This window comes from Lolium rigidum, chromosome 2, assembly GCF_022539505.1.
Source record: "Lolium rigidum isolate FL_2022 chromosome 2, APGP_CSIRO_Lrig_0.1, whole genome shotgun sequence".
NCBI lineage: Eukaryota > Viridiplantae > Streptophyta > Magnoliopsida > Poales > Poaceae > Lolium > Lolium rigidum.
In genome coordinates, this window is record NC_061509.1 from 135,636,106 (window position 1) to 135,663,701 (window position 27,596).

The 27,596-nt window shown below is 50.5% G+C and overlaps 2 protein-coding genes across 2 annotated transcripts; both read right to left on the minus strand.

The window, feature by feature from the left end:
- Window positions 1–1,839: 1,839 nt before the first annotated feature.
- Window positions 1,840–5,447, minus strand: LOC124687297 (UDP-glucuronate:xylan alpha-glucuronosyltransferase 1-like). The gene is made up of 4 exons (XM_047221087.1): window positions 5,375–5,447; window positions 3,697–3,900; window positions 2,940–3,589; window positions 1,840–2,849 (listed from the first exon to the last, which is right to left on the minus strand). Exons 1-4 carry the CDS (start codon window positions 5,428–5,430, stop codon window positions 1,840–1,842), a joined length of 1,920 nt encoding a protein of 639 aa, XP_047077043.1. The 5' UTR covers window positions 5,431–5,447.
- Window positions 5,448–11,379: 5,932 nt separating this feature from the next.
- LOC124687298 (katanin p60 ATPase-containing subunit A1-like) lies at window positions 11,380–16,418 on the minus strand. Its single transcript, XM_047221088.1, has 7 exons — window positions 16,300–16,418; window positions 15,258–15,729; window positions 13,768–13,965; window positions 13,150–13,394; window positions 12,696–12,854; window positions 11,885–11,972; window positions 11,380–11,662 (listed from the first exon to the last, which is right to left on the minus strand). The coding sequence occupies exons 1-7, from the start codon at window positions 16,416–16,418 to the stop codon at window positions 11,384–11,386; spliced, it is 1,560 nt and encodes a 519-aa protein (XP_047077044.1). The 3' UTR covers window positions 11,380–11,383.
- Between the last annotated feature and the right edge of the window lie 11,178 nt (window positions 16,419–27,596).

Consider the following 27,596-nt stretch of genomic DNA (forward strand, 5'->3'; position numbering starts at 1 on the left):
ATGAAGAATTTCCTTTGAAACCTGATCCTTGATCAAGAAAAAGAAAGGGTGAAACTCTATGAAGACCTTATTATCATATGTAAACCGATGAACAAAGAGGAGATTTTTGGTGGGATTTGAACATGTAGAATATCACGAAGTTGAAAATTCTGATTAGGAGTGTGAACTACTGAATGACGAACATGTGAAATTTGCATACCTTGTCCACTAGCTGTGTTGACCCTGTCGTGTCATTTGTAGTGGTCACGGACAGTCTGATTATTCAGCTCGCTTGTGATGTGGTTAGTGGCACCAGTGTCAAAGTACCAATTGGTGTCGCCACCGTAGGAGGCAATGTGCGCTTCCTTGTCATCACCGGAGTCATCATCTTCATCTTGCCAATGTTACCAGCAGTCCTTGGCGTTGTGACCCTCGCGGTTGCAAATCTGGCAGGTGACGTCCACCCACGGGGTCGTGCGGCGACGCCCTTGACCACGGCCCCGGCCACCACCAGGAGGTGCACGACCACCACCACGGCCATAGGAAGGAGCACGGTCATCACGGCGATCTTGGCGGCTATCTTCGTGACGGTCACCGCGGTCACCACGTTCACGGCCTTGGTTGGGACGGCGATGGCATTGGCGCTGCACCGCATTGGCAGAGGTCTCAAAGTACGCATCAGAGGACCCGCGCAGCATCTCCTGGCACTGGCGTAGGCCTCAATCTGAGCACAGAGGTGGCTCAGCGAGATCGGCGTGGTTTGGACGCCGAGAGCGGCCACCGGGGAATTGTAGGAGCCACCAAGGCCCGCAAGGACGAAGGTAACATGTTCCCTGGTCGAGACGGGGCAACCAGCCATGGCCAGTTCATCGACGAAGCCCTGCATCTTGGTCAGGTACGTTGCGGTGGACATATTCAGTTTCTTTGTATTCGCCAGGGAAGTGCGCATATTCGTGATCTTGGCTTCACTCTGCGAGGCGAACATCTCTTCCAGGGTCTGCCAGATGCCGGCTGCATGCTCGATCTGATGAACGCGAGGAAGAACCTCATGGGAGAGCGGCTGGAGGAGGTAGCTGAGGACGATCTGATCCTGGGCGATCCAGGTGTCGTACGCAGGATTGGGCACCATCTTGGGAGCTTTGTCGGCGGCATCCTTGTCCGCCGTGACTTCGAGCTCTTTCGGCGGGGCGACTGCAGTGTCGGTGAGATAGCCAAGGAGGCGAGCCCCGCGGATGGCAGGAAGAACTTGAGCGCGGGAAATTGGCACGCGTGAGCTTGTCAGTTGGCGGGTTCCCGAGGGTGACAGGCGCGTTGCTTGACGAGGACGCCATGGACGCGATCGAGGACAGCGGCGGCAGCGTCGAAGCAATCTAGGGTTTGTGGCGATCAGCGAGTCGGCAGAAGAGGCCGGCCTGATACCATGTAAGATCAGGTAGATGTCGATCTACTCGGATACCCGAGTTATGTCATATTTTATGTATATATATAGAGGGATTACATCACGTGTTCTACGCGTATACTACGTCATATACATCACGTATACGTACGTTGTACGGGACGAAGTTTTTCTTCACGAAGATCGGTCTCTACCTAGTGGTACACATTAATGTCACATCTGGTCCTTCGCAATGATCGGGGCCAGGGTAACTAGTACACATTCCTCCGTGGTGGCATATGCTTTGCACCAGCTCGTAAAAACGGTGAACAGCATGAAACCTTGAACATCTCAAATCGAAGGCCCAAACTAAGAAGCCTTTCTCCTCTGCGTCCCTAGCTACGGTCATATGTGGCGGCACACACGGACCGTCCAATCAGTAAGCAACGGTTGTGATGCGGGGCTTCTGCTCTCACAAGGAAAAGTCAGAAGTTGTCAATGAGCTTGGCGTAGGACGTAGTGACCCTGTTCCCTTCTACCCGCCTGCCCTTGATCTCCCTCTCGCGGCACCCCTCATCGCCGGCGCAGATCCTCCGGCGAGGGTCGGCTATCCTTTCCCTCCAGTGGCCATCTGAGAAGTTGGCCTTCCTGGCCTCCACGGCGTCCCACCGCAGCAGCGCCTTCTGCCTCTCGTCCAGGAGGCAGAACCCCTGCAGACGCTGCGGCATGGCGTCGTGCGCCTTCCACCACCGCGCGTGCGCCTCGTCGCTGGCGAATTGGCGCAGCTCGGGCGCGTTCCAGTTGCAGTCGTAGTCCCTGAAGCAGAACCACGGCTTCATCCCGACGAAGTGCACGGCGAGGGCCACGGGCGGGTCGGCCGCCAGGACCCGGCGCTTGGCGGCGGCGTGCTCCGCGGAGTTCCCCTCCCAGAAGTGCTTCATGTAGTTGGCGTGCGACGGCAGCCGGTGCCACCATGAGAAGACCTCGTTGAGGTACCCCTGGTCGCCGCCGTTGTACGACTGGATGTCGCCGATGTGGTCCATGAGCAGCCGGAACGTGCAGTTGCAGGGCTCCACCACCATGACGCCGGAGTTGAACACCGTGCCGTGGTTCCCCGTGGCGCTCACCTCCGGCATGCCGAAGAGCGGCTCCATGGGGCGCTGCACCAGCAGGTCGGCGTCGACGAAGACCACCCGGTCGTACTCCGTCAGCGTCCACAGCCAGAACTTGCTGTAGTTCCACTCGTTGTACGCGTCCTTCGACGCCCGCGGGTTCCGGATGCGACGGATGGTGCGCACCTTCCACCCTGACGCCTCCAGCGCGCTCCGGTGGCGCTCGCTGATCGTCTCGTCGACGAGGGCCACCATGTCCCGGTCCGACCCAGCCATCCGGATGCTCTGCGCAGCCACCATGGCTCCGCACGCGTACAGCTGCTCCGAGTGGAGGATCGTCGCGTACGCCTCCCGACGCGGCGCCGACGACACGTACGATTCCCCTGTTCGGCCAATCACGCGCATAATTAGTAAGAGGCTGCAACCATGAGATGAAATTGTGTGGCGCGCGCAGCCGCAGCTCAAGTACGTACCGAGTGCTTTGATCGGCATGGCGAGCTTGCAGGACCCGACGGGAAGCGCGAGCTTCCGCCGGAGCTCGCCCACGTCCGGTCTGTAAACCCACACGTCGCCGTCGCGTATGACCTCGTCTTTGCACCTGAACAGGTTTGGAGCCGGGAAGCACTGGCTCACCACGACCACGTGCGCCGCCTTCTCCGATCTGCCCGCGGTGGCGAGCCTCGCCGCCGCCAGCTGCAGGTGCAGCCGCGGCACGTCCTTGGACCAGCCCGCAGCGCCACTGCACGGGAGCTTCACCGCGACGACGTCGTACTCTAGTCCCTCCGGCGCCGGCGCCGGCTCCGGCAGGTCCGGGCACGTCGGCGCGGCGTACAGCTCCTCCTCGTCGATCCACTCCGGGTACAGGTGCTCCCAGGTGACGTTGCTCGAGACGCGCTCCAGGTGCACCGCGGAGACGGCCGCATCCCGCGGAAGCAGCGTCCTCCACTGGTCCATCTCCACCCCGTCGAAGTTCAGGAGCCCTACTCGTAACTGAGCTTCTGCTCTAGAAACTTCTTGCACCGCCATGGAAATCCGAGACCAGTCGATCCTCACGTTCGACACGTAACCCGAGTCCTTCTGATCGGCGTTCGATGTCCACATCAACTTCGACGCTTCAGGGGACCTGTGTTTCCAGACAAGCAGATTGAGAATAAATCATCAATCTAATTGTCATTCATCGCCAAGGTCAGACACCAAGGTCGCCCTTAATATGTAAAATGTTTTGCTCACTGCGTGTTGTTTTCGTCGTCGCCATGGTGGATCGATGGCGAGTGGAGAAGGCCCATGAAGGAGCCGCACATGAGAACGAGGAGGACAAGCTTCACATAGAACATCTTGCCGCTGAAACCTTCAGGTAACAGGGCGCCCAACGGCTTGTACTTGACGTCCTTAGCATAGCAGCTTCCCACACAGCCCTTCTTGCTAATACAGTTCCTGAAATTAACACAACATGTCAAGTAAGCACCTGAGTTTTCATCAAGGTCAAAAAGTTAAATAGTTAAAGGACAGAAGTACATGCTTTGCGATCAAAATCATCTGCAATTGAATCAGTAGCAGTTCTTACCGGGAATTGATTTCGTTTTTTTGTATATTAACTTCTACCTATGTTAATTTACCCTCTGAGGATTACGAATAAATTCTGCAGACTTTGTATTCTCGAAAAAAAAATTCTGCAGACCTTCCCTGTTATTTCCAGTTTCATGACCTGAAACTGAAAGTCAGGTATGCAATCTTCACCCACTCTATGAACAAGTCATCAGGGACAGTTAGTACCATGCATCCGGAAAAAAATCCTATGAGACCGGGTCTAATACCCCAGCATGATAGACCCAGCATGATGGATGACACCTGGCTTATCCGAATCTTCATGCACGTAAATCCCCATTAATATTACGATTAATTTCAATCCCGATTTTTCAGCCTTTGTTTCCATCTGCTAATCCCGATTTTTCATTGGAATCAGAATTAGAGACCGCCAGGTGTCATCCATCGGGGTGGGTCTATCATGCTGGGGTATTAGACCCGGTCTCATAGGATTTTTTTCCCATCCTAACGGCCCAGGCTTTACATCTAGTACGCGTCGATTTCTCATCGTTATCGATGACTTATTTTAATTCGCAGTATCGCGGTTGCTTTCGCCAAATGATCTTTGACTCCATCCATCTCTTCTGCCGTATTGTCCCTTTTCGCTTGTCTCTTCAGAAGCTATCTATTCTGCCTTTACTTGGCATGCGAAAGATGGAGGAGAAAAGAACAATTCTCCCGAACTGGAACAGTGTTAAAAATTGTGACTTTGTCTTCGCCAAACTGCATGAACACCCTGATTGGTTGCTTTAGGTCAAAGCAGGCGAGCAAACCGTGATGTTAGTCCTTACGTGACTGATTCGGTGCGTGTTTTACTATGTGTTTGTTCAACAACATGACGAAGAAATTTGGTTATTACACGCCAACTTTGGAAAAAAAAAGAGTTTTCTTTCTTAGATGCACACGTTACTATGGTTTTATTTTATTTACTAGAGAATATTACTATATTTGATAATTACTTGTGCTTTGGAAGTTACCAAAATGAGATGCTTACTCACTCTGAAGGAAAAACCCACACTTACTCGATAAGCAAACAATAATATGCACTGCAACATATGTGAAAATTGTATGTAAACTTATATCGTAGACCAAAAGGTCACCTAAAGTTATGATCTCACAAGAAGAACAATACTTCATAATAATAAAAAACTGAGCAAGACTTGGAGCAGCACATCAAGAAAGAACAGTTTGACTTAATCACATATCCATACCATGGAATACTGCGGTATCGGCATGAATGATGCAGAAGATAATAAGATGATGATGTAGCAGTTAGAAATTAAACCTGCAGATGGAGGCAGGGGTGATGAGAGCATAAACTCACAAAGTTCTATCCAGGCGATGCCTCTTCTCTGCATGTGCACACGCAAAACCTCTCATCTTGATGGAAGCACCTCTGACCAAAAATCTTCAGTATGTACCTATCTCTTCTTCAGGCAGCACAAGGTAACCCCGAGATGAACTTTGTTGATAATCCTAAGTACCTTCCTTGTCACTTGCACCCTGATTGTTGATCTTCTTTTATTGTATATCAACCCAAAGAATGGAGCTGTTCAAATCATAGAACTGCTCGATATCACAAAGCAAAGCAAGCAATAGGTGTGCTTTACATAGATAGGCACATATATGTATGTACAAGCAAGGTAAAAAGAGAGCTGTGATCAAGGGGGACTCTCAAGAGGCAAAATGAAAGTTCTAAGCCAGGCAACAAATGAAGTTATATATATATAGCATTGGCAATGGGCAGGTGAGGAAGTAAGAGACCAGCATGGTTGACAAGTTCGTGCAGGCAGGAAGCCCTGGTCCCTTTCGCTTGTGTTTGGAACCAGTCACCTGAATGCCAAAGACATAATCTTTTGGTGCTGAGCCTGCAAAACTTTACATGTGGAGTTGCATGCATGATCTTCCAAACCTAAGACACTACCCTGACTGTTCAGTTGGTCCGTTTATGTCTTCTTTGGTTACATGTCTGTGTTTTAGTTTCACTCACCCCTGTCATTTCTTTGCTTCAGGCGCCACCTTACTTATGTTATGTGCGAAGGCAGAGTTGGTGAAACCCATCACAGAAGGCTCTGGCACAGATGTACACAAGTGAACCAAAATAAACTAGCCAGTAGCTAGTATTTTTGTATTCTCTTCTACATGTGATTCTTTTCAAAGGAAACAATATGTGCTTATGTTTTTTTTTTCTTCTAGAAAATGGAATCTTTCGTTACCCTCGCTCTGCATCATCAATGCATATAGCGTAACATTAATCCAACCAAAACGGAGCTTAATCAACAAAGTTTTTTTTTTTTGAGAACCACATATTTCATTAACCGAAAACCAAGTTACATGAAGCAACACATGTGAAAACTAAAAGACAAACCGGGATAAAATGATTATCCTGAATTTGCAGATAAAATCCTAAAAGATCGAGAAATACAAAACGATCCCTAGGATTTCCTGCAGCCACCGTAGCAAGCGACCGCCGCCCAATTCCAACGCCGCCGAGACGGACGCAAGAAGTGACGCCGAGCCTCCACCATTGCAAGATCCAAAAAAGCACCATCGCCAACGAGGCTTTGTGAGTCGATGAACAGGCCTGCTGCAAGCAGCGAGGCACATGTCGCTGTGGCACGTCGACCGGGGGACGTCCCCGTGCTGTCTTGGACCAAGATACGCCGCCTCCCATCGACGAAGTCGGAGAAGAACCGCATACCAACCACCTCCGGACCAACATCTTCGCTCCAGAAGAACCACCTCGCCCCGGGCCCCAGCGACGTCGTGGACAACGACAAGCGCCAGTGACACGTCGAGAAACAGATCTCATCAGATCTGAAGACCGAGCTTAATCAACAAAGTTTCACAGGCCACAAAGAAGTCATCAAGCGCTAAGAAGTACAAAAATCTATAATTATGTAGGTAGGATATTAACACTTGCTGTGGTTGGAATGCAGATTGGCTACCATGCATATACAAATAGACACATTGACATTTGCTTTGACGTTCACCAAACCCAACTCATCTGCCCGGCCGGTCACCTGGGTGCGTGTGTGCGCGTGTGTTTGGTTGGACCTGAAGCAAATTCTGCAGTACCTTTGTAGCCAAGGGAATGATCTAGTACATGATTCTCTATTGTTGCTTTAGGTAAACTGCTAAACTCAAAAAGGCTTGCAAAGAAGGTTTACAGGTGTGAATGTGAAACTCGAAAGGCAATCGCGACGAACAATTTGAACAGGGAAAACAGGGAGTCTAGCTAAGATGGATCTGCTCCCCACCCAGCCGCCCCTCCACCCAGCCGCCGCCTCCCTCCCTGCAGCGCGGCCCCTCCACCCTCCACCCTCCACCACCGTCCCCTCCCTCCCCCTCTACTCCCTCCCCACCCGATCTTTGCCCCGGGTCGTCTCACGCGAGGCGGATCCGGGCGACGATCCAAACCCTAGAAAGGTAGTTGATCTTCCTTTTCCCGGCCGCCACCGCCGACCCCGATGGCGGCAGCGGCCGCGCCCGGATGCCAAAGGCAGGGGCGGTGGTGGTGCGCCCATGGACTCCCCTTCACGCGGAGGCGGGGTCTTTCAGGGGCGGCGACGGTGGATGGCGGGTCTGGTGGTGGTGGCCTTCGGCTACATCACCTGGATCATGGCGAGGGACACGGTGGTGTGGAGGAACTCGGCGAGGCGGAAGGGCGGCAGCGGGACCGGGCGGCAGTGGAAAGGTACATGGTCGCGAGGCGGCGGCAATGAGGCTCGGCCCTGGCGGGCAGCAGTCGGCCGTCTCCGCGTCGTGGGCGTGGGCGTAGCCTCTATCCCGATGGCTGTCGGCGTCCACCGGCCGAGTTGGAGGAGGAAGATAGACCGTGGTTCCCAGTCATGGTGGCGGTGTGGGGGCCGTCCGTTCCGGCTTTCATGGTGGTGGTCCTAGGGTTCTTCTTTGCGAAGATAAGACATTCCGGATGCCGATCTTTCTTCATCTAGCCGGAGGGATGAATTTCCGAAAGCTCCGATAGCGAATGGAACAGTGCATCTTTTGCCTGGAGTTCACAGACTCGGGTGGTATTCGGTCGCGCGCACCCATGCTTTTATTTCGACCGTTTGGTTTCGGAGGGAGCGGCGTGAAGCTCTGCTCTAAGTTGATATCAAGTGAATTTTGGTCCATGGTGAAGTCAGAAGCACAAAATATCATGAGGACGGGATTGGGGGATTAACTAAAGAAGGTCCAAGTCTTCGCGATGTTGTGGAACTTGCTTGGTGTTCCGGGATTCACAGCTGTGGTATGAAAGTGGGGGCAGCAGCACATGTGAAGTTCAGAGTCCTACCTTTGAGAGTGAAAACCCAGGGTCTGCCTTAACTGGTTGTGCCTGGCAATCATGACCTTGTTGGAGACATTGTTTTTGAGAGCGGAGACTATCATCAGGGTGAAAACCTAAGATCTTTGATCGGACGACGACGTTGGTGCACTGTTCCCTTCTTGGAGGCGTCGTTTTTGGAGAGTCTATATTTCAGGTGTTGTCTTGGTGGTGGATGTATTGTTGTTGCTAGACCTAGGATACTATGGCGGGACTTTTATTTCTTAGTTTTTTTTGGATGTGTGCATCCGTACTGTCATTAAGGTGTTACGTTGTTGCAGGCTGAATATAATTGGTATTTTTTGATATTAATATATTCCCTTTATCGAAAAAACCTAAGATGGAAGGTTACCTGCCACAAAAGTGAAGTTTTCTTTGTTGTTTAGGCGAGGTGTGTGCGTAGAATATTTGTGATGTAGAACGTTCGCATGCTAACTAAACTGCTGGTCTATTAGACTACTGTTGTTATCATCCCAAGTCTGTTATGGCAAGACAAAGACTAACGCGTACATGATTGGAGAAAAAGCAAAAGCATTCTGCGTGGGCATTTTGGCCATAACGGGACAGGTCTTACTTTGCTTCCATCTGGATGGAGAAATTAGCCTGAGCTCCTTTGCTTACCTCGATCGATCGGGGGACCAATTTCCATTCATGAATCATCTACCTGCTCCTTTGACCTCTATTCTCTCTTCTACGCGTGCTAGTTTACTTCGTGTCTTCCTTTCCCTCTCTTTAATTTGCCTGTCTGCAAAGACACGTCGATGATTTTCTTACAATAGAAGATCTAGAACACTAAAAGGTCTCCGAACCAACTAACACGCAAGAAAATGTTCGGAAAAACGATATTCATCAGCTTGTTCTGTTTGGAACAAGAACCTAAGATGTCACGGTGCTACTATTTCCGGATGCCTTGATGGCAATGCAAGTAGCAATGGCCACGAAGAACATTCAAGATGGATAAGATACAGGTCCATGAATTATTAAATTTTAAGGCGTATCTTTTGCCTAAATTAATTGACCAACAATGGCTTTGCTAATAGTATGTGTTTATGTGGCATAAAACTAGTGCCACTAGACAATAATCAAAGTATTTACTTATGATTGTGACATTGCATGACCTGAACCCAAATTTGTTGGAGTGATTGTTTGTCAAAGTCTCAATTTACGACGTCTTACATCTTACTATGGATGAAGTGGAATTCAGCTCTACTTGATGTTGACTTTGTGAATAGTGGGTCCACAATACAAATTTTTCTAACATGTCGACTAAGGCCAGGAATTCATTACATTGAAGTTGGCTAAGGCCATGAACAAAAATACTGTAGTGGAAGAGGAGTAGCAGCCGACATCAACTGAATGTCACTTTGTAGCTTGTTTTTGTACAATTTCTTGCGGACACTCTATAACCTTTGCTTTGGCAATTCCATTTTGCTTGAAGCAAACTTAATTTTATCTCTTATTTTTGTTTTTAATTTAATGGATCTTTTATCTGTGTGTGCAGGGATAGGGGGAGAGTGGTTGTTGAACTGTGCGCACTGAAATTATTTTATGATCTGCTTAGAACTTACCAAAAATTAAGAAAAAAGTTAGCCAAAAAAACAATAGACAATAGTTTGTTAAAAAAAGTTGGATCAACACCAAAAAGGATTTTGTTTACCGGGATTTTTTTTACTTCAAGGGTTAGTGACTGACTCTTACAGCATCTCCACCGACGCGTCCTATAGCGACCCCCCAATAGTGACTTGGGAGTTCGGCGCAGTTTTTAGGCCACACAGGCGCGCCCCAAAAGTTTCCGGCTAGTTTTTGAGCTCAATAGATGGGCCGGAAACCCCGTGTCGGCCATTCGTGCGGGGTGCCCAACGTGCGCGCCACATCGGATGGAAGCCCTCGGGCCCGATTGGCAGCCGTTGAATGAGCGGTCAGCGTAATGACCTAGCCATATGTGCCAAAGATTGATGGCGCCACCGCCCACCTAGCTACCTTCTCCTACCTTCGGCCAAGCAATAAATGTGCAGCACTGCCCACGCCTGCCTCCGGGTAAGCAACGGGGTGTGCTCGGGCATCGGCTCCTCCTCACACAAACCCTAGCGCCACCGTCCACTTTCTCGACCCCCCACCCGATTCATGGCCGGTTCTACGGGTCGCGGTCGCGGACACGGCCGTTGAGGCCGCTATGTGTAATAACCCAGAACATAGGATCATCGAATGGTAGATTTAGAATTGGGATGTGCATTTCATCACAAAACGAGGGAAATTTTCGCGCCTTATTGCAACTAAACCTCAGAGGGATCGAGGTTCTCTCTCAATTGCAATTAGGGTTAGGCAATGTGAGTTAAGAATTTCGACATGATCTCTTTTGTAACTTGTGTATTTGGGAGTTGATTTTGAATTGACAAGTCATATTGAATTTAAAACTAAATGAGTAAAAGATAAACAATATAGAATATAAAATATGAATTCATAATTCTAATACACATCATAATTCAAATCACTTTGAATTTCAAATTGCAATATGAATATACAAATAATTCATAAATAGATGATACAAATACAATGGGGCTCGTAAGGAAAATTTGAGCTTTATTGACATATACACACACATACCTGGACAGAACCAGGATAACCATAGGCAGACCAAACCTGAGCCACACACAGGGCTCAAGTTTCACCAAAGTGATCACGCAGCTCATAGAGCTGCTGTGCAATCAACAGCACAACAAGGCACAGCTATTAGTCACCAAGCCAAGCCAGGCTTGTGTGTCACAGCAAGAGGAGAAGCACAACAGATATAAAAGGGTAGAAACCCTAGAAGCAATGCACAGGTCGACATATCACCATTCACCAAGAAACCAGACAGGAACAGTGAGAGTTTGTCAAAAATCAAGTTTTACGAGACATAACTTGGTCATTTGGTTCGAAAATAAGTTGTACGAGACATATTATTAAACGAACATTGCAACTTACCCAGACAACAAGAAAAGTGGTAGTAGCGACAACACAACATAATTAAATTGCAAACTTCCCGTTCCAGTTCTCGTGCCGCTCGATATCAGAGGGCGAAACACTCTTATGGACCTTGGCCAAAGCCTCTTCGAAGTCGCACATGGCCACTGGGTCCTTCAAGATATAGTCCTTCGACATGTTCTTGATCTCGTCACGGGTCTTGCCTGCAATCTTTCGCCTCATGCCATTCATCGCAGCATCACGGCAAACATTTGTAAGGTCATCGCCACTGTAGCCTTCAGTCCTCTTTGCAACTTCATCGATGTTAACATCAGAAGATACCTGTTGGTATAAAAGCAGTAAGCAACCGGAGATACGAAACGGTAATTTATCGTCAAATAAGACACCGCGGTACTGATAAATGAACGGCATCAATGGATGAAATAACGAAAGACATCACATCGCGGTACCAATGGATGAAACAACGAAAGACATCACATCGAACATATAACAACAGAAGAAAATATGAGCAAGAAATGCATTAGTACTGTAGTTACACCATACCTCAACCGTTCTAAGATTAATGTTGATGAGTGACTTTCTGCTTTCAGAACTTGGAAGTGGAATGTAAATACGCTTTTCCAGCCTCTGCCTGAGCCAATCAAGATACACCGAGTTAAAAAGACACATGTACCAAAAGTGTAGTAAAAGAAATATAGTTGCAATAATTGCATGTAGCTAGCACGTTGACTGTCAAAGAAATAGCCACGTAGAATTAAATAACAGAAGCTGTAGATTGTTGTCCCCACTGCAGAAAAAAAATGTTTTTACAATAGACGTTTCAGCTAGGTAAAACGGCCATTAATCACGGTGGAGGCGTAAGAGCAGTCAAAAGTCAAAACAACCAGATATGACTCTAGCCAAGAAGGTCACACTGATTTAAATGTTAGTGAATGATGTAAATGTTAAGTATAATGTCTGCATGGAGCAACTAATTCAATCATATATACTGCTCTAGTCCTTCATCCAAAGTGTTTCTACTTACATGCTGAACTGACTTCAAATTTAGACAAGATATAAACCTATTTCTTCCAGGAAATTACATCTATACAAGGCTTATGGCCTTATGAAACTAACCAGTGACAAAAGTTACAAATGCGCAAGGCTCTGATTTTAAGCCATAATCGGTAAATGAGAAATGAAGCATGAACTGAACAAAAGGATTCTTTGCATTTTGAAGGACTCCAACAGCAGTACAACTCAAGGAATCAATGATCTTGTATAAAACAGGATATTATTCCTGAAGTTCTGATACTAACAGAAGCAACTCTAAGAAATTAATATATGCAAATATCACGGAAAATAGTTTGCCAACCTGAGTGCTTCATCAATATCCCATGGAAAGTTGGTGGCTGCCAGAACCATAACACTTTTTGGCTGACCATCTTCATTGGTAGAGCTACTGTTAACACCATCTATTTGCACTAGAAGTTCAGACTTTACCCTCCTCGATGATTCATGCTCACCAGAAGCTCTGAATAAATACATAAGCTGATAAAGCTGGACATAGTATTTTCTAATGATTATAAATAAAATAAAAGAACTACCAATTTCAGATTTTTCTGTCATTTGCTTGTTGAGCTTTATTAAAAAGAAAGATGTAAAAGCAGGAAATATTCTCTTCTACAAAACGTAACTTGTTTACCAAACAAAGAAATTAAGAGTGTCTTCATTTATGATACAAGCTGTTCAGGGAGTTGTCATTATCTTGGCAGTAATCAATAGAAATTGAACTTGCATGGCAAACGGAAAAATGTATGTGCACATACCCACGAGATGTACATAGGGAGTCAATTTCATCAATGAATATAGTACTTGGAGCGTGGGTCCTTGCAAGTTCAAATAAACAACGGACCATGCGCTCACCCTCCCCCCGCCATTTAGAAGCCAATGTTGCAGAAGAAACATTAAAGAATGTTGTGCGACATTCTGTAGCTACTGCCTTTGCCAAAAGGGTCTTTCCAGTACCTGGTGGGCCAAACATAAGAACACCTTTCCAAGGTCGACGAATACCCTGATCAGAAATAAAACCCAAAGGGACATGATGAGGCTAGATGTAACTTAGACTGGATGGAAAAGGTTACAAGAGAGAAGATAATATACTACATGGAATATCATAATTTACTAATGTTACAAACTCAAATTGTGGTTAGGGTGATTGGAACATAATTCTGAATGAAGTTTTCCTAAAACCGGTCGTATTTAAGAACAACTACCATGTGTGATGTACAGATTACTCACACATGCTGTCAAATAAAGACAGCAACATTATCCTTGGCCGTGATGTTAAATAGCAGAAAGAATGGGTGAATAAAATAACAGACGCTTTATTGTGGAAAGTATGAGGAGGTCCATACAATAGCATAGTCCAAATTATAAATCATTACCTGAAAATATTTAGGCATCAAGAGAGGAAGCACAACGGCCTCGGCAAGGAGTCTTTTGGCCTCACTAAGTCCTGCAACATCATCCCATCTCACTCCTGGGGTCGAATCTAGAACATCTCTTTCAAGCATGGCAGCTAAGTCCCCATCTGGCCCATCATATCGTGACTTCTTGGACTTGCCTTCTTCGGCGTTGCTACTCTGAAACAAAAAGATCAGAAAAAATAGAAATTTCAAGAAATCTGAATGTCATATAAAGGTACTCAACAAGAGAGGAAAATTATTTTACACAATGTATACATGAAGATTCCAGTTCCTTAACTTAAAAAAATAACAACATATGCTCTCTTGTTTCAGTCGATGATTGCTTTTGAGATGCTTGGTGACTTCAACATCATTCTTGTTGTGCGCACCATCATATTTTGTCTCTATGAAATATGAACAGCAAGGAACTACAAATAGTTTTTTTTTTTATACGAAGGAACTACAAATAGATGATGATGGTATTCCTCCTGTAGGGTTCAATTCATTAGGAATTTTCCTATAGCGCTTGTTTGGTTCGTAGGATTTGAACCCATAGGAATTTTTCCTATGGTCTACTTTGCATGCAATCCCATAGGAAGTTTTCCCTTAGGTCCAACCTCATAGAAAGTTTCCCTTGTTTCTATGACAACTATGGCAAACACATAATCCTTCACAGCAATTCCTCCCCCAGTTTCGCCAAAAGACCTCTATTCAACTCCACACAAGCCTGTCGTTGGGCTACTTGCATCTTCGGCAGGTACAAAGGAAGTGTTTTTTCCATGGTGCAACCAAACAACATGCAATACAAATTCCTGTGATTTCAATTCCTGAAGGATTGAACAAGCCATGGCATTCTATTTCTACTTTTTTTCCTATTCCTGTGTTTTGTAAATCCTGTGAATCAAACAGGCCCTAAAGAGGCATGTTTTCTCACTAAGACAAACTTAAATAGTTTTAGGAACAAATGGAGAAACCCAAGTTAGATTTTATACAAAAGAAGTGCTAAGTTGGACTGAGTGGCATCATGTGATTGACTTCAGCAGTACCTTGCAGAAAATTGTTAACCGTACTTTGAATACACCAAGAAGGTATGCTAGAAATAACGGATCTACAAACATTTTGAAGCCATACACATACAAGCACTACTATAAAAGAAGTACGCCGTCCTTCCATAATTCTTGTCGTGGTTTTAGTTCAAATTTGAATACAATCACGGCAAAGAATTACGGAACAGAGGGAGCATGTACCTTAGATTATATCGTGAAATTTCCATCCTTTTTGCACTACGCAGATAGGTAGGTAAACAGTGCCAAAAGAAAAAGAAGCACTACAAGTCTAATTTCTTAAACATACGCAGAACATGTGTATTTTCTCATTCACGGATGCAGACAGAGAAAACAAACCGCAGCAAAAAAAAATCAAATAAAGAGTTTATAGTGAACAGAAAATATTTGCTTGACAGAAATTACCGCTGAATCACCCTTGCTTGAACTTGATTTTCCTTTCCTCCCACCAGCGCTAGAAGCAGTAGATGATCTCACCACAGAGCTTGATTTACTCCCGTTGGGCTTTGCACGACGGCTAGGTGTTCCAGTCTTCGATGGACCCCGTGACCAAGCTCCATCTTGGGAGGATTTTTTGGCACTAGATTGGCCTCTTGTTAACCTTCGGGTTGGTCTATCTTTTGGAGGCGCCCACACATCAGGGTCATCAAAGGTTTGTGGCAATGATGTTGGATACTCATCCAACGGTTGGAACAGAAATGATTTATTAGAGCGAATAGGAGGCGATGAGGACCGCATTGTCCCACTCCCAGGAGCTTCTTTAAAGGACTTCATTTGGGCATCAAGCTGCCTCACAATCTCCACCTCTTCACTGATAGCTTGCTTACATTTCATCCATTTTGTGCGAGTGAAACCGTCGTCCAAATTAGTCAGATGCCTGCATGATCAAGTCTTATCTATCAGAACAGGAAGGAGAACAAGTAAAGTGCAAGAAGCAAGATAGGTAAATTGCATTATCTAAGTATTTAATATAACAAATATTCACGCATCCATCATTTTACCTAACTAATAATCAAATGAACAAGAACAGGAGCCTATTTTTCTTTGGAACAGTTGCATAATGGAACTGAAAGTTGATCCGCAAAAGGATTGTCTATTGCACTGTTTTAGTGAAAACACGCCACTATTGTTTTGGAGCATCGATGTCTGTTATGCAACCATGGTAAAACCCATCGCCACTTCACAATAAACAAGGTGCTTTTCTGACTTCCAGACAGGCTTTACATGCATGCTTTTCTGTGGCGCTTCCAACAACTCTAATAAGTCTAAAAAAACAAGCCCAAGCTATCGAGTCAAAACTCAAAAGTTCCCTGAACTTACACCGAAGCGGGATTTGACCTAACTAGAGCCATATATGACGGCAGAACGGTGAAAATAGACGATGATTTTCTCAACCCCAAATAGTCTATGATGGAGGTGGGGCGTGTTAGGGGGCTGGGGCGCTCACTTGTTGATCTGCGCGAGGGCGTCGTCGAAGATGATGATGGAGGTGTCGTAGAGACCGTCGAGCGCGTAGTCCCGCGCGAGCTTGCGGTGGACCTGCAGCCTGGCGAGCGGGTTCGCCATTTCCGCCGCCGCCGAGGTGCGGGGAAGCAGATTCGCCGAAGCCCGCGCGGGGTGGGAGGAGAGAAGGAGACGCGCACGGGCGGATGGAGAAGATGAGAGCTATTCTGTGATTTCGAATTCTGAGACAGCAGAGAAGACAATCGTTGTATACGAGTACAATATATGAGAGAGAGCCTAACGGCTGCCCACGCACGATCCGGTCTACACCTGAATACTAGGAGGAGTGGTTACAGATGAGAAGAGCGTTCAACAAGCCCTGTATCCGGTTTTCGCCGGCTAAAAACTCGGGCGAGCTAGCAGAGCCCGTATACGGGCTCTGCTAGCTCGCCCGAGTTTTTGGCCCCTCAAAACAGGGTTTTAGACAGAAATTTGCACAACAATTTCACATCAAACATAGCACATCCAAAATATGTGATGCATAATTCATAGTTTTAACATCACAACACGATCATAGGCAATGTTCAAGCCACGGAATTCCCAAATGTGATCAACCATCAACGGATTCATCACCACCGGCGCCACCGCTCGCCGGAGACTCACCTTGATCACGAGCTTGACGCGCAGCCTTCTTCCTCGCAATGATGTCCGCCTTGGTCTCCTTCCACCACGCCAGCTGATCCTCGTCCATGCCGTCGGTGCGCATCATCATGATTTCCCTCTCCTCGGCCAAGAGCTCCTTCATGGCCTTGGCTTCTTTGGCTGCGATCATCTTCATGTCAAGCTCCTTCCTTGCTTGCACCTTGGCAAGCTTCACCACACTCTTTTTGTCGGTGATGATGAGCTTGGTCTCCAACGTCTTCATCGTCAATGCCTCCTTGGACTTCATGAGTTGATCCAACTTCTCCCGGAAGCTAGCTGCTTCAAGTTCTACCTTGACCCTCTCCTTGGCCTTCTTGTTGCCCTCGGGCTTGCCGGTGTTTCTCCCCCTCATGTCCTCCGCTTCATCATCCATGGTGATAAGTGCCTCCTTCTTGCACTTTGGCTCGTTGTCCCGCAACTTCCATTTAGGAAGATGTTGAAGGATGGAAAAGCAATGTTCAAATTGAAATTCCTTGTTCTTTGAGCCGGCCATGTCCTTGTACCGTTGTTGAGCATACTTGGGCTGCACAACAATAGTATGAGGAGATGTTTTCACATCATGAACACATCATCAACACAAGGAAAACTTACGTAGTCCTCCGGCACGCATCCACTAGGAGGGTTGTCGGCCACTTGATCCATGGCAGCACTCCAACGAGAACAAGCCGGCTTGATGATGTTCCATCGGCCTTCAAGGGAGCGGTAGGATCTGTCCGCCATGCTCTTCGTGCGAGGCTTCAGCTGGTGGTATTGATCCTCAATGCGCTGCCAATAGCGCTTGCCGCCTTGGTCCACTCCGGTGCACGCATCCATCCCCACCTTGCTCCAAGCACGGACCAAGATGACGTCCTCGATCTCGCTGTAGTTCGCCGTGCGTGGCTTCGGCGTCGACGAAGAACCGGCGGCAGCCGGATCAACCTCAACCACCTCCTCCTCGTCACCCTCATCCTCCTTCTCATCATCAAATTCTTCAACATTGCACTCCCCATCGAATGCACCGATACCGGCGTCCAAATTCACCGCGGAATCGTTGAGCATGTCCAAGTACGATGTTGTGGACTCAACATCGAACACCTTGTCTACGTCGATAGTGGTTGGCGGCGGCGCGGGCGGCGCGGGCAGCGCAACGGCCGGAACGGACGGAGGAGGGGTCGTGACCTTGGAGGCCAGCGGAGGCGCGAGGCCGATGCGGCTGATTGCCTTGGTCCGCACCTTGGCCGCCGGCACGCCCCTCGGCCCGGCGGCCTTGGTCTTCAACCGGCCCGTCTTCTTGGCAGCCGGCGGCGCTTCGAAGAATTGCTTCGGGATCCTCTTCCTCTTCGACGGGATGGTGGAGGCGATCATGGCGGACACGACGCCGGCGGCCGGCGGACCTCCGACGGGGACATCAACCACCGCGCCCGAAGGAGGTGTAGCGCCGGCGGTAGGCGGCTCTTGCGGACGGTCCATGGCGGCCGGATCCGGCCGGGAATGGCGCGGGGGAGGAGATCGGGCGGCGGCGGCAGTTGGCTTCAGCGAAATGCTTCCCGCGCAGTGGAGTGGACGATAGTGGTTTCGCCCACTATCCCCGCTCCCACCCCGCACAAGTAGGGGGCGAGGACCCGCCCCGTACTCGAAAACAGCAAAAAACGTCGGGGGCCGTTTTTACGGGGCGTGCTAGACGGCCGGGTAGAGCCGAAACCCTCAAACCGGCGGTTATTATACGGGTTTGCCCCTTTTACGGGATCTGTTAGACCTGCTCTAACACAGGACTGTGGTTGTCTATTGGCGTCCGAGATTTGGGAAGAAGGAGACTCGGTCACCGACGCGGGAGTGGCTCACTGTCAGCGAACTCCCATCCGCCGCCACTTATATTTTCCTTCTTTTCTCCTATTTCTCTATCTCTACTACTTAGGGCATGTACAATGCTCAACGCTTAGGTAGGCGCTTGCAGAGAAAAGGTTAATTATCTTAAAATTAAAAAATCATCAAAGCGCTCACTCTACAATGCTGGACGCTAATAACAGGCGCTACATACACGCTAGGAAATAAACTAAGCGCCCATCTCCCCAACGCGAAAAATGATAAGCGCTCATTTTACCGATGGGAAGTTAGTTTCCTGCCCTCGTACGTTTCTGTCAAATCTTTTTTTTTCGCGTCCTTTTTATTCATCTGGATAGCTCCCGACGCTAATCAAATCGGTTTGGGGGGAGAAAGAAAAATCGAAGCGCCGGCTCTATGTTTTGCGTCGACTCTATCCCTTTTCCTGCGATCGGCCGGGAACGAGCCATAACGGCTGGGAATTATACCCTAGCGTCTTATCTTAGCGTTCCCGTTGTACATGCCCTTAAAAAGACTAAAGTGGTCCTTATTCTGCCATCCACGATATGTTTGGTCGTCCTTCCGTTATGTTTGATCGTCCTCCCGTTACGCACGGGCCTACCTGGTCCGCCCCAACACCGCACCACGTCGCACCCTTCAGCATGCCCCGCTACGTTTCCGCCCGTCCCTAAAATCCATCCCCGATTCTCTCCGCGCACACCACTCCCCTTCCATGCCGCCAGATCCGTAGGCGACGGAATCATCGTCGAGCTTGGCGGCACCTCTCCGCATGGAGGAAGCCCGAAGTCGGCGAGGAGGCCGCCCCAACCGTCCATGCGCCATCTTTCTGCAACAAGGGGTCTCGCCTCCGTCTCAACCCCTACCAGGAGTCTGGTTTCTGGAACATAATCACGGTGAGATACAGAGTCTTTCCGTCTAGAGTGATCCCCTTTATTTTCTTTCTTAGGGAATCTTCAACGCAAGGCGCTTGCCTGGCGCTTGAGGGATGAAAAACTAGCAAAATCGCTAGCGTCCATGGAGGAGTCACTGAGTCAGAAGGTTCCAACGCTAATGCGCGAGCACGGAGAGCAATAAAATCGGGCCGTTGCGGTAAAATTGTGGTGGAGCGTCGACTCAAATTTTAGTGTCGGACTGGAATCGCTCGTAACTACCAACCAGGGTATTAATCCTGGCGCCTAACTAAGCGCTGCCCGCTGTACATGGCCTTAGCGCCCCTTATCCATGAGATTTGGCTATTTTTCTTTCAATTATTTGGCTCCTCAATCATACCCAGATGTAGTAACTTGAGGGTCTTCTTTGATTCCTTGCAGGGAATTAATGTGATTTTCCTATTCTTATGATGTGATTTTTGTAACGAGCCGAGATTGGGCGTGAGTACTTCTCCTGGTTATCTAGTGTTCCTGATGTTTTCCCAGCAAGGTTTCAGGAATCATTGAAAATCTGTGGATGGTAGTAATCAAGGCTAGCAGAAAGCATGTTTGAAGGCCATGTCGCTTCCAATTTTCCATTACCGTTTGCCATATGTGTTTAGTTTCAGCAATGAAGATTTATCCTGCTATAGATTTTGTCTTTATATTCCCTTTCTGGCCTGGTTCAAAAAAGCGCTGCTGAGCGTACGCTTAGGCGGAAAGCGAAGCGCAGCGGAGGCCTACCGTATAGGATTAGGCCTAAGCGGCGATATAAGCGTGATTAAGCGGTATGCTTAAGGGCTTGTTCCGCAGGAGTGGATTAGAGTGTTTTATCCCAAGTGTTTTGGGTGAAGTGATGGGGATATGCTCAAGGGGGTGTGTCGCCAGTCTCACTCGCCATGGAGACGAAGGCCCAAAAAGGCTGCCGTGACTGGGCCATGCGGCGACCGGGTGGTTGGGGCCTGTAGCGACTGGGCCACAATCTCTGGATGAAGATCTGCGCGACTGGAGAAGGGGATTACTTGTAGGAGCGGTGGCGAATCCCGGATTAGTAGCAACCGATATGATTCGGAGTTATCCTCATGTAACCCTAGATCGGGGGTGCCTATATAAACCCCCGAGCTAGACCCTAGAAGACAGATCATCTGAGATCCAATCTCCCCCTCTGTAAGCTCTTGGCGTAGCCGCCGACTGAGCCCCCCATTGTAATTCTTCACTGAGCAATAAGATCTAGCAGGGCGTAGGCCTTTTACTCTCCGGAGGGGCTGAACCTGGGTAAAACCTTGCGTCCCGTGCACCTCGATCCGCAGATGGCAATGTTCCCTTGCCCCCGCATCAACGAAGTACTGCCCCCTGTAGCACCTGCCGTGGTCATATCCACGACAGTGGCGCCCACCGTGGGGCATGAGACATCAAGCCTCCGAGCTGCGGTGAGGCCCTACTCGCCGATACGCCGGTCGGTCGCCTCCGGCAAGATGATCGCCACAGGCAACTTCTTCCACATCCAGCCGAGCTCCTACCAGCCGGCCTCATCGCCCCTCGCGCACGCTTGGATGGTGCCAGTCGGCACGGTCAACCTCTTCGTCGGGCTCGCCGGCGTCAGCGACCCCACTGAGCCTCGCCCTGGCCAGCTGCCCGACCCCTTTGCGCCAGGACAACTCCTCACTGCCACTCTCCCCCTAACCGGCGAAATACACGTCGAGGCCGAGTCGGCCCTGGAGGACGACGCCGATTCGGCAGCAACGGCGTCAGTCGCCGGATCCACCGCCACGACGTCAGCCGCTGGATCCATCACCGCGGCGTCGTTCGGGGACTCCATCACCCCGGTCTCCAACCCGAGCGACTTTGAGGACGATTCTGTCCTCCCCCTCTTCGGCAGCGACTCCGAGTCGGATTCTGTCGACGCCACGCAGTACCAGCACCCCACCGCCGTCTTCATGGCGACTGGCGACGATGCTCCACCTCCACCGGATCCCTTCTCCACCCCACTCCCTGCGACCGCGACCGCGGCCGAGATCGAAGCACATCGGGCAGCCCTGGAGGAGCAAAGGAAAAAAGGAGCTCGTCGAGCGGCAGAAATTCCGCCTCGAACAGGACTCGGCGAGAGCCGTGTCCCACTTCCGCAACGAACGCAATCGCATGCGCATGGAGCGCATCCAAGCGCAGGGCTTCCCCAGCGCCCGCCTCAACTTCGATGATCCGGACGGAGAAGTCCGGGTCGCCCGAGTCCAGAACCACGAAGTCCCCGAATCGAGTCGGGCCGCCGCCGGCAGGGTGGCACACGGAGCACCACCACCCCCCCTCCTCCACCTGGAGGACGGCCGGCTCCTCGAGCAGAGGTCGACGCCAGTGGCCTGCCTCTCCACTCGTCGCCAGCCGACAACGTCGCGACAGCTCAGGCCGCCCTCGCCAACCTCCCCGAAACGGGAGACGGCGCAATCTTCGTCCAGCACGCCAAGGCCCTAGAGCAGCAGCACGCCGCCGCCGACTCCCAAGGACGACTCTACTCGCGTTCGTCCGCGAGTCGAGCCGCGTCATCAGCCGCGGCGAATCGCGCAGTCGCCAACGTCAATAACTGCACGCCTCCAGTGCCACGGGCTGCCCACTCGACCAATAACCGAGTCGAGCCACGCCCTCCGCGGGCGATGGTCGCCGCTAACGGACAGCCGATCGACGCGCGCACACACATCGTCAATGACCAAGAATGGCGAGCGCGCAATCGCACGAACGACCGCCTCATCGACGAGGCCCTGCGCCAAAGCGCGTTCAACCGAGTCGGCCCAGCATGCTTCGACCCCATGATAAGAGGCGAGCCCTACCCCGTCGGGTTCAAGGGCCCCTGCGACATCGAAAAGTACGACACACACATCGACCCCACGGTCTGGATCGATTTGTACACCATGGCGATGGGTATCCTGGGCTACTCCGAGCTGCTCGCCGCCCGCTATCTGCCCCTCATGATGGATGGGGTAAACCGTCACTGGTTCAACACCCTCACCCCAAACAGCATCGACTCGTGGGAGGAGGCTCGCGCTGCCTTCATCCAACACTTCGCCAGCGCATATACCCGCGCCACCACCATAGAGGACCTGGACCGCTGCGTTCAAAGCCCGCGCGAATCGACTCGCCGGTGGGTACAACGCTGGCAGGACATGTGGACGACCTCCAGCGGCATCAGCACCGACACGGCGATCTACTGCTTCCGGTGGTGTTGCCGATATGAGCCACTCGGCGCCAAGCTCCGCCGCGTCAGCAGGGACAACATCTCAATCGTCGAGCTCTTTGACATCGCCCAGCGCTACGCTGACGAAGACCCAACGGTCGACTCGGACGACGAGTACGGGCAGCGGCAGAATCGCCGCCCCACTCACTCCGACACACGCCGTGGCGACTACCGGTTTGGCGGCCGGTCAGGCAACGGCAAGCGCCGCGCAGATGGCGGTCACACAGAACTCGTCGCCAACGCTGATTACGAGCAGCGCGACGCAAAGTCCTTTCGCCGAGACAACCGCGCCCCAAGAGAAGACCGGCCCCAGCCCAAACGGTTCGACGCGCGTAGCCTGCTGGATGCCCCGTGCATCTACCACAGCAGGGAGGGCAAGCCCTCCACCCACACGACCGGAAACTGCTTCTCCCTGAAGCGGATAGAGAAGGCCCGTCGTGCCAAGGAGAGCAACGGCGGCAATCAGTACAAGGACCGCACCAAAGACCAAGATCAACACAAGGAAGGCGGTTTCGGCCGCAGCGCCGGCTCGCTCCATACTTTCACCAGAGTCGGCGACTGGCGCGACAGGAAAGTCCTCGCAAGGGCGGTGGCCGTAAACGCAGTCGTCATCGACGTCCCCCGTTGGCTCAACTGGTCCGAGCAGAGCATCACGTGGAGCCGTGAAGATCACGCCCCACGCATCGAGTACTCGGGCCGAGTGACGCTAGTCGCCAGGCCCAAGGTCGCCGATTACTGGCTTCCGAAGACTCTGATGGATGGAGGAAGCTCCATCAACATCCTGTACTACGAGACCTTCCGGAGGCTCGGCCTGCCTGACTCGCGCCTCGAGAACACCAAAGTCACATTCCACGGCATCGTCCCGGGGCGGAAGGCCTTCCCGATCGGCAAGGTCACGTTGCCGGTAACCTTCGGCACGCCCGTGAACTACCGCACCGAGCGGATAACATTCAAGGCGGTCAACTTCCGCAGCCCGTACCACTGCGTCCTCGGTCGCCAAGCATTTGCCAGATTCATGGCTACGCCTCATTACGCCTACAACATGATGAAGATGCCCGGGCCTCGTGGCATTATCACCGTCCACGGCGACCCAGAAATGTCCGTGGAATGCGAGGACAACGACGCTAAGCTCGCCGATGTTGTCATCGCCGAGGAACACGACAACACCGCCGAGCTCGCCAAGTACCCAGTCGACCGCAACGACCCCGCCATCCTCGAGAAGCCGACCGAGCTCGACTCGCCCGCAGCAACTTTCAAGCCTACAACCGACACTCGCCAAGTAGATCTTGTAGAGAACGACTCGAGTAGGCAGGTTACCATTGGGACGGGCCTGTCCGCCCAATAGGAAAGCGCGCTCATCAAGTTCCTCCGTGAGAATCGAGATGTCTTTGCATGGAAACCGTCTGACATGCCAGGTGTCCCGAGAGAACTTGCTGAGCACAAACTTCACGTCGACCCCACCGCACGCCCCGTTAGGCAAGCGATGCGACCCGTGGGGGAAGAGCGCCGGCGCGCAATCGCCGAAGAGGTGAACCGGCTACTCGCCGCCGGCTTCATCATAGAAATCAAGCACCCCAAATGGCTGGCAAACCCAGTCTTGGTGCTGAAGAAAAACAAGACATGGCGCATGTGCATCGACTACACCAGTCTCAACCGCGCCTGCCCCAAGGACCCATTCGTCCTACCGTGAATCGACCATATCATCGACGCGGTCGCGGGGTCGGAATCGCTATGCTTCCTCGATGCATACTCCGGGTACAATCAAATAAAGATGGCAGTGGAAGACCAGGAGAAAACGGCTTTCATCACGCCGCTCGGCGCCTACTGCTACATGGCCATGACCTTCGGCCTCAGAAACGTCGGAGCTACTTACCAGCGGTGCATGAACAGCTGCCTGGAAAGCCAAATTGGACGCAACGTCCACGTCTACATAGACGACGTGGTGGTCAAGTCGACTCGGCAGGACGACTTAGTCGCCGACCTCGCCGAGACCTTCGCCAATCTGCGGCGCTACCAGATCAAACTCAACCCCTTGAAGTGCACCTTCGGGGTCCCTTCCGGACAACTCCTCGGCTACATCGTTTCCAAACGCGGCATCGAGCCCAACCCGGAAAAGACTTCGGCAGTCATGCGAACCAAGCGACCAACCTGCCTTGTCGACGCGCAGAAACTCGCCGGGCGAGTCGCAGCCCTCAGTCGCTTCATCCCCCGACTCGGCGACAAGGTCACGCCACTCTACCCTCTCCTGAAGAACTCGGACTCGTTCGAATGGACAGACGAAGCGCATAAGGCCCTGGAAGAACTCCAGAACGCCTTGAGAAACACCCTCAGGATCTTGCAAGCCATCGAAATTATTGTAATCGTCGGGTAGCTTAAACCCAGACGGGACCCGAGTTTTACGAACTCGCCGCGTGAAGCATGGGAGCCCACACAAATCCTCCTCGGTTCGGGCTTCTTTGTGTTGGACACATTGGAGACCGGCTTGCTAGACGAAGTAGAAAAAGGTGCGGAGCGCGAAGATGGTGCCGACGCCGTAGATGGGGGCGTCCTAGGCGTGTAGCGCCCAGCTCACGTAACACGACCTTTGATTTGCGCTTCTTCAGCTAAATGTGCTTCAGCTTCTCTTGCATGATGTAGCAGCTCATTCATAGTGGTGTAACTGTGATGACGAACAATGCCTTTGATATCATACTTCAAACCATGTAGGAAACGCTGCATTGTCATCTGAAGTGATTCACGGATACGGCCACGCTGCATAAGCATCTCCATGTCCATGAAATAAGTATCAACGAGTCTTACTACCTTGTCTCAAAAGGGTCAACTTATCAAAGATAGATCGCAAATAATTAGTGGGAACGAAACGAGCTTGCATAATGGCCTTCATCTCGCGCCATGTAAGAACTTGAAAGAGCAAAGTCTAAACCCCGTGTTTTGTGTGTTAGATGACAACACTTGAGTAATCTCACCGTGTGCCTTGAGTATCATTCTTAGATTTGCAAGTGCACGGTGACCTCGCTGGACACGTCAAGATCGGAGGACTGAAGCGTAGTTTATAGGTTTTCTGGTTTTGTGTGTGTTTTGCGAGGTGACATGGCTGGAGAGAAAAAGGGGAGAAAACCTATTTTTGCCAGACCGGTACTACCGGTACTAGTAGCGGTAGTACCGCTACCCCTACTAGTACCGCCCACGGTACCGCTCTGAGGTTCTGCGCTGATTTGACCCACAGTACGAGTTACGGTACCTCTGCGGTACCTGGAGCGGTAGTACCGCTTGCGAGCGGTAGTACCGCTCATGGTACCGCCAGTGTACCGTAACTAGTTACGGCAGTACCGCTCGGTACCGCTGTGGTACCGCTTCGAGTCCAGATAAGGTTTGGACCCTATTGCGGTACCTCGAGCGGTACCGCGAGCGGTAGTACCGCTCTGTGTCCACGTGGACTAGATCTGTGGGATTTCGAACTCAGAGCGGTAGTACCGCTTACCCAAAGCGGTAGTACCGCTTAGGCGAAAACAGGACATAACGGTTGGATTTGGAGGAGCCTATTTAAGGGGCCCTTCTTCCCCAACTCGTTTTGATCTCTCCTCTCTCTCTCCTCCATTGTTGCTGAGCTTAATCCTTGAGGATCTCCCCAACCATCCAACCAATCTTGCCCAAATTTTGAGGAGTGGTGGAGGAGACCCCGATCTATAGTTCTACCAAGAGAGATTTCACCAATACTTGCTATTCCTTAGTGGATCTTGGTGGTAGGGTTCCTATGGTGGGACATTGGAGGAAGTGCATCCATGGAGGCTAGCTTGGTGTTGTACTAGCTCCATGGGTTGTTGGGAGCCTCCTTGTGGTGTGGAGCTCGCCCCAACCTTGTGAAGGAATCACCGCCTCGACCGGTGCCTTAGTGGAGAAGGGGGAGCACCTTCGTGGAGCTCTCTCGAGGAAGAAGGTGAGGCCTTCCTTCGTGGTGTGGCTGCCTAGCCTCTTGTGTGAGGCTAGCACCTCCTCAACGCAGATGTACTCTCTTTTGTGAGAGGAACTGCGGGAAACAAACCTCGCCTCGTCTCCGCGCCATCCGGTTGTCCTGCTCCTTACTCTTACTATCTGGCTTGTTCCTTTGCTTGTTGCACTTGTTCTAGCATCATTGTAGGAACACCGTCACCACGAAAGGATTCACCTTTACCTTCCGCACCGCTAAAATTGAAAAAGACTAAAACTTGACGTAGCAACCATTCACCCCCCCCCTCTTGTTCGCTACGATCCATTCAAGTGGTATCAGAGCAAGGTTTTCTTGCTCGGGCTTTACCGCCTAAGAAATGGCCGAACAAGATGTGGCTGTGAATGGGTCACCTTCCCTTGTTCCACCCGCTCCATCATCTCCCATCGATAGCACAACGGCTATGTTGGATGACCTCAAGAAATTGGAGTCATCCATCGTTAACCAAATGAAGGCGATGATGATGGAGTTGGTTGCTCAAAAATCAACCCCTATCATAGATCCTAAGGCATGTGCCGAGGATACCCCACCAAAAGTTAACCCATTTCCTCTTGTTGATTATGTCGCGCAATCGACAAAAGATCCACAAAAGGAAGGGCTTGGGGAGATCGGCACTTCAACAAAGGGGAAGGATGAGACACCGGTTGCGGAACATCTAGGGA